This window comes from Caretta caretta, chromosome 3 (assembly GCF_965140235.1).
Source record: "Caretta caretta isolate rCarCar2 chromosome 3, rCarCar1.hap1, whole genome shotgun sequence".
In the NCBI taxonomy this organism is placed as follows: Eukaryota; Metazoa; Chordata; order Testudines; family Cheloniidae; genus Caretta; species Caretta caretta.
The window spans coordinates 209120423-209133935 of NC_134208.1; the positions used below are offsets into that span (position 1 = coordinate 209120423).

Genomic DNA, 13513 nt, shown 5'->3' on the forward strand with positions numbered 1-13513 from the left:
TATGTATGAAAGTACCATACATGAAGACTTTCTCTTTTGTCATTCCCTGCCTATCCAAACAACAGGAGAAGAGATTTTTTCTACTGCTTGATAACTTCATGAGTGAGAATAGAATTGACTGGTCCCACTGTGTAGGGATTTCTACTGATGGGACAAAATCAATGATAGGAAAGCACAGTGGAGTCGTGGTTCACATCGAGGCTGTAGCAACAGAAGCCACATGGGTGCACTGCAGCATCCATAGAGAGGCCCTAGCTTCCCAAAAAATGCCTGAAAACTTAATGTCAGTGTTGTCTGATGCTGTCAAAATGGTTAACTTCATTAAGGGTCAGTGTCTAAATTCAAGAATTTTTGCTACCCTGTAATGAAAACGGGAAATGACCATTTGCCGCTACTAATGCACAATGATAGGTTTCAGAGGAACAGCCGTGTTAGTCTGTATTCGCAAAAAGAAAAGGAGTACTTGTGGCACCTTAGAGACTAACCAATTTATTTGAGCATGAGCTTTCGTGAGCTACAGCTCACTTCATCTGTAGCTCACGAAAGCTCATGCTCAAATAAATTGGTTAGTCTCTAAGGTGCCACAAGTACTCCTTTTCTTTTTACTAATGCACACTGAGCTTCGCTGGCTGTCGTGTGGCAAAGTGCTGACATGACTCTTTGAGCTGCACAGCGAGCTTCAATTTTTTTTCACTGATCACTACCCCTTTGCACTGTCATCTTGTTTGGAAGATGCTGCCTGGCTTCAGCGATTAGCCTACTTGGCAGACATTTTTTCTTGCCTCAACGAGCTCAATTTTGGCCTTCAGGGCTTAAGCACCACTATTTTCTAAACACAAGACAAAATCGAATCCATGATTAAGAAACTACTATTTTGGGATAGTTGCTTAAAGAGAAATGTGATTGACTGCTTTCCAACACTGCAAGAATTTCTTGCAACAAATTACAATATGCTGTTACATGAGAGTGTGAAAGCTGACATTATGGAACACTTGCAACAACTTACCAAACAACTAAGAAAGTATTTCCCCAAAATGGACAATGCAAATTCCTGGATATGCAATCCCTTTAAGGTGCCTGAATCTCTCCCAGTTCCTCCTCTGCCAGTGCATGAGCAGGAGAAACTTTTAGATCTCTCTTGTGACAGTGGTCTTAAATCAGAATTTGCATGCAAACCTTTGGCAGACTTCTGGGTGCAAAGGATGAAAGATTACCCATACCTGTCAAAACGAGCTGTCAAGTTTCTGATGCCCTTCTCCACAACATACTTTTGTGAGACTGGATTCTCTGCCCTCATGGCGATCGAGACAAAGTATCCTCAGAGATTAAATGCTGAAAATGACTTGTGAGTGAAGCTCTCTCCAATTTTCCCTGCCATCAGTGATTTGTGTGATAAAAAGCAAGGACATCCATCACACTGATAGGTAAGCATTATATATATTTTTTCTTAACATCAATAAGTACTGTACATTAGTCATCAAGAATTTAAAAATGCCAATAATATATTTTCGTATTATCGAGGTTAGCTGTAGAAATGTATGGATAGTGAACTTTTCTTTGCCTCCTTTTCTGTATCTTTTTATTATCAACAAAAATACATGATTGGCATTTTTAAATGCTTAGTCACAAACAGGCTAACATGGGTTATGTCTGAGTGATTGAGACCAGCATGGAGGCTTCATTAATTTTAATTAATTACAATAAAATGACCATGGAAACTTCCAGTTTAATGTTTAGAACAACTAGAAACTTGTTTGAGGGACTACTTTGATCCAAAGTGAAGGTATATATGATACAGTTATTATAACGAACAATTTTATCCGGGACAACACACTCCAGGGCTTGTGCATTTTTGCATCATGTTATCCCTTACAGACTTTTTTCTGTTTTCATAAGTATATTATGACCCTATCTCAGATAGCGGTACGTGATAGACTACATTATTTGGAAAGGGGGTACATAGCCTAGAAAATTTATAAACCACTGCCCTAGGATATTCACAGACTAGCCAGTTGGGACTCACAGAGCCTAGGGCATGTCCAGTGTAGAGGCAAGAGAGCACAGTGGGTACAACCCTTCCCCCCCCCGCCTCCCGCAGCCTGCCCAGTCCACCCCTTTGCCCAGCCCTGTCCCTTCTGCCCATCCATCCTGACACCCCACCCCCACACCTCTGCTCCTATCTGCCCTGACCCTAGACAGCCTGCCCAACCCCCTGCTCCTATCCACCTCTCCCCTAGAATGATCTAGGAGGTAGTGGGGATAGTCTGTGCAGTTCTTTTATTTGCAAATATAGTGCTTGGTCTCATGTATGCAAATTATACCAATTAAATATGCAATTATTAAATTTGCATAACAATTCCAGCTTTCTGTCCATTCAACCTTAAAAGGTTGTAGGTGGCTTCTGAGTGGCCTGAGTGCTTGAGCCATGTGCCCCTCTTCCTCCCCATCTCATTCCCCTCTCCACACCTTTTGCCCCTGCCCTCTCCATGTCCAGTCCTCAACCTCATTCCATGCCCAACGCACCCTTCTCTGGGGCTGCCGGAGCCTGTGAATGTATTATTCTCTTTTCAGTGCCCAAAAGTGCCTGAGAGAGCCAGAAATGCTGGCTGCAAGAGTTATGGACAGAGGGCTGGGTTGGGGTGTGCTGTCACTGCAGTCTGTGCACACACCTACAGAAACACTCAGACACACATACATGAGGCCATACTGTATGGGTTTGAATTTATTATAATTGTTTATAAAATAGGCTAGAGTTTTCTTTCTCCTCATTCCTCTACATGCTGAGCAAATTCCTCTTCAACAGGCAGAATAGATCCCTTTGGACCCAAAAGGGTTTTCCCAAGTTCTGATTTCCCTTATAAAAATAGGCAGTGCCTACCTGAGAAGGGGGAGCCTTTGAGCAGCTCCCTCAGGTGTTGGAACTGGAGCAGCTTCACTCGGATACAAAAAAGGAAACCGCGCAGGAAGAAGTTGCTGATCTAGAGAGAAACAACTCCACTCCGGGATTGGAAGAGTTTCAGACTGTATGTGGTTCTGGTCATGATCTGATTTTAGTTCTGTGTGAAGGGTAGAGCTGGGCACATTTTTTTTCAACATACTGTTTTTTCACCACAAAATGCATTTTTGGGGGTCCAAAACTATTTGCTGAATTCAGGCTGAATTCAACAAATAGTTTATCTGGTTTAAAAAAATGTCAAAAGTCAAAATGTTCTGTTTTTTTTAAAAATTGTAGACCCAAAAAGCCACAGGACTTCTTCTGAAGTGAATTTCCCTGGGTGCTGACTCTGAGAGCAAACTGATCTCTTTGCCCAGAAAAGGATTTTCTTTACCAACAAGGTGTTTCCTGGCGCTCACAAGTAGGGTGCTGGAGATGAGCCCTGTATCACTGTTGCTAGTACATGAAGTACATTGCTGCAGCCTGTGAACGCCATACTCCTCTGCAAACTGTGCAGTTTACCCAGTAAGACATCAATAAAAAACAAACAAATAAAAATTAGAACAGGTGACCAAGAGGGAAACCTGGGTCCACGCCCAACTCAACACTTGGGCTGGTATGCCATTAGCCTAGGTTTGTTGTCTTCTGTTCTACACTTCGGTCCAGCTTGGGACCATCTGTTCTGCACATGGTACATGCCTATCATGGGTCATGTCCTGGCTGACATCAGCATAGCGGACAGAGAGGTAAGCAAACCAAGCGCAACACCTTGTAAACTGCCCCAAGTCCCACTGTGCGGACAGTTGCTAGTGGGTCATTTGATTTGCTCTAGCTCAGATGGGTGGAAGGTGGAAGGAAATGGTGTGGGAAGCTCTGTCTCTGCTACCCCTGGGATGGCTGGCTCCAGTCACTAACTCTGTCCAACTCAGTCTCTGCCTCGGTCTGCTCTCCATGCTGACGAGTGAGGCTGATTCTCCGTTGCTGAACCAAGCCTGAGCAGATGAACTATTTGCAGAATTCAGCGGTAGGGCTTGGCGTCCCCTGAAAGGAGATGAAACGGTGTGACGAGGTGAGGATAGTAGAGGGCAGGGAACACTTTCCATCGTGTCTCTGCTTTCCAGTCTTTACTTGCTCTTCTCAGGTCTGCTGCTTTATAAGGCTGGCTGACCTGAGAATGTGCTGTGGAGAGCAGCAGCAAATCATCACTGCCCAGGATGGATGATGTCTTGCCAAGCTACAACATTCAGCAGAGAGCTCTCACCCTAGCAAGAGGGTAATGCACAGGATGACTTGGCTTTTAGATGTGCAGAGCACCCACAAACCCTGTTGTGGGCTCAGCACCTCTGCAAATCAGGCCCTCTGTGGTTTGTGGGATTGGCTAATAAATTAGCATTCATAACCACTGGGTGCAGAGCCAGTGCTGGAGTGTGGAAACTGCAGTGCAATCAATGCTGCAGGCACATACGGCAGCCCCTGGTTCTGCTAGTGAGCTCGGAGCAGCTCTGGCAACAGCATCCCCTATGTCTTCTGAGAGAAGTGGTTGCCCAGCAACCCTCCTCTGACTTCTAGGGGACAACAGTTCCGATCTAATGCTGCATTAAGTTCCACCAAATGGGGTATAGCACCTCAAAGATCTAAAACTTTACTCACCTTGTCTCTCTAATATCCTAGGACCTACACAGCTACAACTACACTGCATACAAGGAGGGGCAGACTCCTTGTATGGGATTGGGAAGATTGGGAAGAAGAGACAGAAGATGGAGACAGGAGGAGAGCTGGGTTGGGTGAAGGGAAGCTGGAGACAGGTGGGGGGTGAGGGAGGAAGGGGAATTAACTAGTGCGGACCAGCATGTCCATGTAGTTATGGAGGTGATGCAGTGACTGAGGCTGCAGAAGATCTTGTGGAGGGACTGGCCTCCCTGAGGCAATTCACACATCCTGACCAGCTCTGCCTGTTTTTCTCCTTCTAGCATCTTGCCCATTTTATTGGTACTTCCCACCTGGAGACCCAGGTTGGTGCAATTCCTACTCCAGGGGAAGGAGCCATTCCAAGATTAAAGGAAAGTCAGAATAGGAACCAGGACCTAGCAGTGATCAAACCAGTTTCTGAATGAACCCAAAGCACATCTCTGAAAGTCTCTTCCTTACCCATACATTCAGCTCGGAGTTGCATTCCCAGAATGGTGTTCTGCAAAATGGCGGCCTTCTACGTCAATTCATTATTTTTGTTAATTGTCGTTGACAGTTTAATAACTTCTGAAGTTATTTCAGCTTCCTAGCGACTGGATGCCATGACTAGAAACCCCTTGTGCTCCACAGTTTCCCTGCATTATGGAGTCTTACCCTTTGAAGAGGAAGCTGCAGGTGATCAGTATGTCAAACAGGAGGAACTTCAGCAACAACACTCTGATGGCCAAGAGAAGCAGGATTTGTGAATGGACGGGCAGAGCTGAAACAGATGGGATCACGTACCTGATCAGAACCTGGGGTGCCACACAGAAAAATTACCAGTGGTCCCTATTGGGACTGTGTATGGCCGCAGTGCCCAACCTTATTACACAAGAGGGCCACATAAACCTAAGCACAACCTTGTTCGGGCCAAACAGCTTCCACATATTTTAATAAGATTTAAAGTAACCTGTATTGATTTATATTTTTTAAGTTCTCTTGTTTCATATATATTTAGATAGGTTGTTTCTATGTACAGTATTGTCTATTCACACTCTCGTGTAAACTAAAAAGATGTAAACATGATGCCAAAACGCTGATAAATCTGCCGTTAGTAAATTGTGTTGAGGCAGGCCACGGGTCGTATGAAATGCTCTGGTGGGCTGGAGGTTGGGCACCCTTGGCCTGAGCAATAGGAGTCAGTCTGAAAGACCTAATGCACCTCCTCTAGAACTCAGGTACTTAGTGTAGCACATTCGTTGCTATCATCAGCGTCGTTATAATGAAATCTTACTGCTATTGTACTTCTACCCCTCCTATGTCCAATGGTACAAGAACAATTGGCCTAGAGGATGCAGCTCTGGGTTGGGCGCTTGGAACTCTGGTGACTTATCAGCTCTGCCACCCACTCAGTGTGACCTTGGACAAGTCACAGAATCATAAAAGTGTAGGACTGGAAGGGACCTCAGTAGGTCAGCTAGTCCAGTCCCCTGCACTCAAGACAGGACTCCTAATAACTGGACCATTCCTTACAGGTGTTTGTCTAACCTGTTCTTAAAAACCTCCAATGATGGGGATTCCACACCTCCCTAGGCAGTTTTGTTCCAGTGCTTAACTACCCTGATAGGAAGTGCTTCCTAATGTCCAACCTAAAGCTCCCTTGCTGCAATTTAAGCCTGTTGCTTTTTGTCCTATCCTCAGAGGTTATGGAGAACCATTTATCACCCTCCTTCTTGTAACAACCTTTTATGTATTGGAAAACTGTTCTCCTCTTCCCTCCCCGCCCCATGGTCTGTTCTTTTCCAGACTAAAGAAACCCAGTTCTTTTCAGTCTTCCCTGATAGGTCATGTTTTCTAGACCTTTCATAATTTTTGATGCTCTGGACTTTCTCCAATTTGTCCACATCTTTCCTGAAATATGACACCCAGAACTGGACACAGTACTCCAGCCGAGGCTTAAATCTGCATGGACTAGAGTGGAAGAGTTACTTCTTGTGTACAACGCTCCTGCTGAAATATCCCAGAATTATATTTGCTTTTTTTGCAACAGTGTTACACTGTTGACCTGTATTTAGCTTGTGATACACTGTGACAGCCAGATCCCTTTCCACAGTACTCCTTCCTAGGCAGTCCTTTCCCATTTTGTATGTGCAATTGATTGTTTCTTCCAAAGTGGAGTACTTACTTCAGACCATACTCTTATGCTATTATTATAAATAATTTGTTGCTGACTCTGTGCCTCAATTTCCCCTTCTGTAAAATGGTAGATGTGGCTTCATCTTGGATTTCACTGTCTCTTTTCACCCCTATATCCAAGCTGTGCCTAAATCTAACCACTTCTTCCTGTACAACATCCCCAAGATCTGTCCTTCCCTCTCTGCCCACACAGCCGAAACCGTTGTCTGAGCCTTAATCGTCTCATGCATTGACCACTGCTCTTTCCTCCTTCTCTCTGGCTCAGTACTTGCCCCCTCTCCTTCTCAAACCCATTCAAAACGCAGCTGCCAAGATCATCTTCCATGTTCTGACCATATCACTCCCCTTTTAAAGTCCATCCACTGGCTCACCTTCTCCCATCACAAACACATACTTCTTGTCCGTACTTACAAAACCTTCCATAATTTAGCCCTCCCCACCTATCCAGTCTGTTACTGTATGCACAGTCAGTTCTGCCCTTCATTCCACCAGTGCCCGTTTTGATCACCCCCATCTCTGACGAGCATTCTGACACTCTGTCCTACGCTGTCCCTTACCAGGGGGAAAAGCTCTCAGTTGAAATCCGTAAAGCCACCATTGTATCCTCTTCCATGTCCCTTCCCCAGACTCACTTTTGCCATGATGTACATCACAAACTACACTGTGATAATGGCTGGACAGGTGGTGTGCTGGGACCATTGCTAAGAATCACACACCTCCTATTCCATTTGTTATCCTGTCACCCCACCCCACCCGCCTGTTAATGTCTATGTAACAGACAGAGGAGATAGAGTTTAAGGCCAAAAGGAACCACCAGAATTCTAGCCTGACTGCCTGTAGATCACAGGCCATTAACCACACCCAGCACCTGCACATTAAGCTCAACAACTGAAATTAGACCAAAGTATTACAGCTCACAGGAGACTAGACTATTATGTACCACTGGCAGAGACTAGGAGGGACTGATGTGCCCCAGGTCCCTGCAGGGGCAAGGAAATGGATTAAAGTGAGATATTCCCAGATGATCCTGGCAAGCCACATTGTATAGGTAATAAGTGTTTATGGAGTTGTTCCTTTCTTGACACTAGGGCCAGGACAGCATCACTGGAACTTTGTAGTGTTCATAGGTAATATTGGAGGATCTCTCTCCAGCCCCTGCACTGAACAGCATCTCACAGTGAAGTGCGGGTTTAGCATCTTGTTTTGTGGCATTTTATAGCCTCAAGGACCACATCCATAAATGGTTTTCCCATCCCGCAAATAGTTCTGAGAGTTCCATTTTTTTTCCTGTCCTGAATCAGGACAAAAAGTCAATCTAAAATTTTCACAAACCAAAACATTTTCAGTTCAGATCAATTGAAACATTTTGTTGCAATATTTTCAAAACATTTCCTTTTGATTTCAACCTCTTTCCTTGACTTTTTCCCCCAGTTAACTTAAATTTCAAAATGAAAAGCTGTTTCAAATCACACAACCAACATTTAGTGTTTAGAAAACATCAGAACACAATGTTTTGCCAACTTCGAAACTTTTTTTTTCAAAAACGTTTCAGGTCAGGACCCTGGTCTGCAAGTGATTTTAATTTTGAGGAATCGACATTTTTAGATAAAATAATGTTTCATTGCAAAATTCCTGACCTGCTCTATGGGGGAGCTGACTTCTCAACTCGGAGATCAACTGCTCTTCCAGACCAGGTCAAATTCACAAGAGCCAGCTCTGTGGCTGTTTGCCTTTGAGTGGCGATGTGGAGATCCTGCACGCATGTCTGCTGCTGCCAGCGCAGATCCAGGGGTTGCATAGCAGAAAGGCTCTAAGAGCAATGCTGCTGACAGCTTCTTTCTTTGAGGCTAAGATATAACCTCTGACATACAGATGTCCAGGTGGAAAAGGTTAGTCAATTCATGACCTGCATCTTTCATCCAATGACTAAAGCTCTTGGAAACAGTGGGCAAAATTCTGCTTTCATTTACACTGCTGCAAATCTGGAATAACTTTACTACTCTAGACTTGGACCTGTGTAAGTGAGGCCAGAATTTATCCCCGTTTCTTCTGATGTTCATTTTCAGAAAAGGCTTAAACTGGAGGTGGTATCCACATGCTTCTTTCCACAGCCCTTCTGTTTCCTCAAAGAATCAGTTGGATTCAAATAGGCAGTATGAATGTGCTGGGAGGAATGCAGAGTTATTGCTTACCACTTCGGTCTTCATCCAGACAGGGCTCTTCCACATGGTCTTCTACAAGACAGAGTTATAACTATTAGTAGGAGGAATTATACTAGTTGTAACAGTACTGACTGCGTGGTTAAAGCTCAGAACGGTTCCCACCATAACCTCCTTCTTACACCGTTCTCATAACTTACCAATTCATTCACCTTTTGGGTTGATATCTTTCTTGGTCTCTGCTCAAAGGGGTGGAGTTTTGGAAAGCCTGAGTGCATTCTCATGAGGGTTTTCTGAGATAATTATGTAAAATACATACTTTTCCTGCTTTAAAACAAGCTACCCCCCACCCCTCCCTTTTATTTTTGCACTGATAATGCAAACAACTCAACTTTAAAACTTCACATTTTATGTGTAAATGCCTCTTCATAAAGATTCTCTACTTTGCCAAGTTTTAAAATGAGACAGGAGAAGTGGGAAGAAGTGGGACTGAGCATGCATAATAAATTAATTTAGCTGAAAACACTTTATTGGGGGTATACCTATAGATGTGCAACTAGCTGATAGAAGGGATGCACACACCAAGTGCCTCTGGATCAGTTAGCTCACAAGCTCTGCTGGTGAACTTGACAAAGCTTGGAAAGGTCACACACCGGCTTCGCGCTTTGTCTTAAAATAGTCATGGTACTAGGATATTAAATGCAGAAAATTGCATCGCTGCACAGACATGCCACTAAAAGTTGGGCAAAACAAAAGCAACATAAATGCATTTTGTGGTGGGGGTAACAACTGCGGAGATGATTTTCCAAGGCACAAACAAGAGCTGGGAGGTAGCTGCCCAACTCACATTGACTCTCCATGGGAGTCAGGTGCCTAACCCCTCTTTGAGCCTTTGAAAGTCCTCTTACCCCCAATACCCAAATCCTGCAGGATGGGTAAAATATGGATGCTAAGGTTGTGGCTACAACTGACTTGTTCATTTCCCGCCTTTGTGATATTTAACTGTGCAGCCATCACATTGCATCTGTGCACTTCATATTCATTAGACTGAAAACCACCATATAAAAACATTGCTGAACAAAACAATTTCCCAGACATATGGAGTATCAGGAATCTGATCTTATCTTTATATAGAAAAGTGGCAAGCCCAGGCATTAAAGAGTCACGGCTATATATGTACTGTGTTAGATCCAGGCAAAACGCATCAGCAAACTGGAGTTAAGTAATTAATAGCTACATGCCTGAGGAAAAGCAACTACAGTGTTCTCAAGTTTTCCCCTTATGTAACTGAAGCATATTTAGAATCTTAGCTCAACACAGCTTTTTGCCTCATCCATATTTTTGCAAATGTTGTTTCAAAGTATTGGCTCTCAAACACTTGATCCAGTTTCCCTCAACCTTTGAAGAAAGATTTGGAGCCCATGCTTATTTATGAAAATGCAGCTGGTTTAGTTTTGAGAGAAGGTGTTTATGTGTCAAAATTGGGCTTATACTGGAAGGTTAGCTTCAACCTGACCATGGTGCATTTCCCTGTAGAGATCTCTTCAATGCAGAGAGCTGTGTGTGTGTCTCCTTCCCATGAGTCTCCACTCTCCTACATCTCTATTCCATAGTTGCAGGAATTATGTCAGCCCTGCCAGGTCTGTTGAGGCTAGAGCCTTCTTGACACTTTTGTGCCATATTTGCTATTAATTAAGCTCCCCTTGGGTGACAGTGTCACCCTTTATTTTTCCCTGGGGTGTTGCATTTGAATGAACCGTCTGACATTTGTACTTTGTCTGCATTGTTGCAAATGGGCAGTGGGAGCCACTGCAGCTGCCACTGCACCCTCACTTTCTCGCCCAGGTCATTCAGGGCTAACACAATGTGACTGAGGGGAGGAAGGAGTCACAGGGAAATGGAGAGGAATGTGGGGCTCCCAGGGGACTGGAGGTGGAGGGAGATGGGGGCAGGGAAGTGACAGAAAAGAGATGGGGTTTGTGTGTTGGATATTCTCTTCGCTCGGTACCTACCAGAGATCAGCAGGGACCTGGCACTCCACACCTGAGCAGTTCTGTTCTGTCTCACGTGGCAGGCGAGGGATTCCCAGGACTCCAGTTCTGCGGTGTGGACGGAGAGGTGAGAGACTGTGCTGAATGTGCCGTCTTCCTCCCTGGAAACTCCGTAGGTGAAGGAGTCCAGAGCACTCCCATTCTGATTTGAAAACCAGATAGCATCTGCCATGTCCTGGGAGAGGTCGTTCACCACACAAACCACTAGGGTCTTCCTCTCGCCGTTCACGACCATGGTAAGTGGGGGCGCCAAGGTAGGGAAAGGGGCTGCAGTGCTGCCTGGCGGGAGAACAGCCAGCCAGTTAGCAATGCACAGGGCAGGTCTCAGCCACAAGGCCTCGCTGACCCTGGAGCCCTGTTGACCAGGAGCAACGAGGCTAAAGCTGGTTTCCAACCTCTCGGGAAGGATTGCCTCGTGGAGCGAGTATCTCTGCTTGGCCAGCTACGAGTGCCCAACTGGGGGTTAGGTCCTTGTCTGGCTGCCCCAGCCCCACCGCTGTTTGTTGGAACAAAACCCCCAGGCCTTGCTGCTCCTTTGCAGGGTGTAGCTAACCCTTTAACAGGGGTACTCACTGGCCACTCCTTTCCTCCCCTCCCACGGTATCTACAGTCTTGGGCCTCTAGCTACACGCTGCCTGCAGAACCCACCCGGCCCAGCATGGTTCTCCTGGGTGTCAGGGCGGGGGGAGGATGCAGCCCACCCTGGGAAGCAGGCAAGCTTGCTGCCAAGGAGGAGAGTGTGGAGCTGAGTGAAGCAAGAGGCACCTGCCCCAGGGGACAGGCATACTCACAGCTCAGAAGCTGAAGTACTGTGGGGGCCAGGAGCTGTCCAAGCAGCCACAAGGGCAGGCCCATGGTGAGAAGCTGCAGCATCTGAGCCAGGGATGAACAACGCAGCAGGCAGAAGGACCCCAGCCTGTCTCTCAGCACCTTTCCCTCCCCTCTGCTGTCCCTGCCCCTTTCTAACGGTCTCTCGCCAGCTGCCTAACCAGCTGCTGTGCTTCCTGGCAAACAAACCCATGCACCTTTTAACCGTTTGCTTGCTCACATGGCTATAGGCAGTGAGAGCCTAAAACCACCCTAATGGCCCTGAGCCCAGCCCTGTGGGAGCACAAGCTGATCTGACTGGGTCCCCCCAACTGCAGAATCCCACAGGCAAAGGGGAGTACAGAGACCCCAGTTTGCAGCTCCACGGGGCACAACAGATGGCTCTTGTGGAGATGCCCCAGCAGGTTTCCATGAGCCAAGGCAACAGCAAGACCAGGGTCAGCCATTCCCTGCTCCTTGGGGGGTCATACCCACCCGCTGGGTCTGGGCAGTGCTACACACCACATGGCACTGGATTTACCTGGTGCAAAGGGGGGCAGGCTGTGGGGATCAGGCCCAGAGAGCATGGGGCTGAGTGGAGGAGTGCCCCCAACACTGGCTGGCATGCGGGTGTGGCATTGGGGAGGGGGCATCCAGAGGTTGCCCCAGTGATATAGTGGTGGTAAAAGAACTGGGTCAGCTAATCTAACCTAAATGCTATAAACTGGGTAAACTCCATTTCCCCTTGCCTGCAGTGCTGGGCAGCCAGTGCCTACAGCCTGGAGTCTATGACCCCTGCTGGCCCCTCCAGGCAGCCAGGTGCTGGATCCTGCCCCTGCTGGCGGTGAGCACCCCCTGCTGACATCAGTCCTGAGGGAGACTCAGGCCCAGGGCTGGAGGGAGGCGAGAACAGGAGAGGAGAGCCATTCCCTGTTCTTACCCGGTACCCGGCTGAGGGGAGGGGAACATGACAAATGGCCATGCAGTGTGCCAAAGGGTCCCATGGATGGGGCTGGGTGGCTTGGCACAGAGTGTGCCTGGGCAGGGGTCTCAGTGATGGGTGCAAGCAGGAGCTGCACCATTTGCCTCCTTGTGGCTGTGAATCCAGGGTGCAGACTCAGGTCACTTCTGGGTGGGGGAGTCTCTGCAAGGCTCCCTCTTGGGAGGGTGTTGTGTGTAGGTCGGGGGTGTCACCGTGAGGCTCTCTCCAGGGCTCATGGTGCGTAGGGGGAATTGCTGTGAGGTTCCCCTGCAGCTCGTGGGGTGTGTAGGGGAGAGTCGCTGCCATGGTGTGTATGTGGGGCAATCACTGGGACAACCTCCCCGCCCCACCAGAGGCCAAGGTGCGGGACATGGGGGACGGAGCCCATTCGCTCCAGGCTCTGTATGTGATAGCCGAGTGCAGGGCTATGGCCAGGGGGGCGGCCGGGGCGGCGCCGTGGCCCGCGCAGTCCGGTGCAGGGGGGCGGCCGGGGGCGGCGCCGTGGCCCGCGCAGTGCACAGACTGGTCACAGCAGCCGGAGCTGCATGGAGCCAGCGGTCCCCCGGCTGAAGTGGTACCTCCCAGCCGCCCCCCCCGTGCGCCTGGAGTGGTACCGGCCGCTGCCGGGCGGGGCCCGAGCCTGCCCCTCGCCGCCCATGGAGCCCGGCGCGGAGCCGCGGAGCCAGGGGGGCCCCGGCCCGGCCCCGGCGCCCCC

General features: G+C 47.6%; 1 protein-coding gene and 1 long non-coding RNA gene across 3 annotated transcripts; one reads left to right on the top strand and one right to left on the bottom strand.

Moving 5' to 3' along the window:
- Positions 1 to 568: 568 nt before the first annotated feature.
- LOC125633267 (uncharacterized) lies at positions 569 to 5735 on the top strand. The gene is made up of 2 exons (XR_007355558.2): positions 569 to 1424; positions 4906 to 5735. It is a non-coding gene; the product is annotated as an uncharacterized LOC125633267 (long non-coding RNA).
- PTCRA (pre T cell antigen receptor alpha) lies at positions 2697 to 13202 on the bottom strand. 2 transcript variants are annotated; one of them, XM_075127305.1, is made up of 5 exons: positions 11801 to 13202; positions 10971 to 11284; positions 8992 to 9033; positions 5279 to 5384; positions 2697 to 3976 (listed from the first exon to the last, which is right to left on the bottom strand). In XM_075127305.1, exons 1-5 carry the CDS (start codon positions 12028 to 12030, stop codon positions 3769 to 3771), a joined length of 900 nt encoding a protein of 299 aa, XP_074983406.1. In that variant the 5' UTR covers positions 12031 to 13202; the 3' UTR covers positions 2697 to 3768. The 2 variants fall into 2 exon arrangements, with proteins under 2 accessions (XP_074983406.1, XP_048698271.1); XM_048842314.2 differs by having other exon boundaries at positions 10971 to 11288; positions 11801 to 11975.
- Positions 13203 to 13513: the final 311 nt, after the last annotated feature.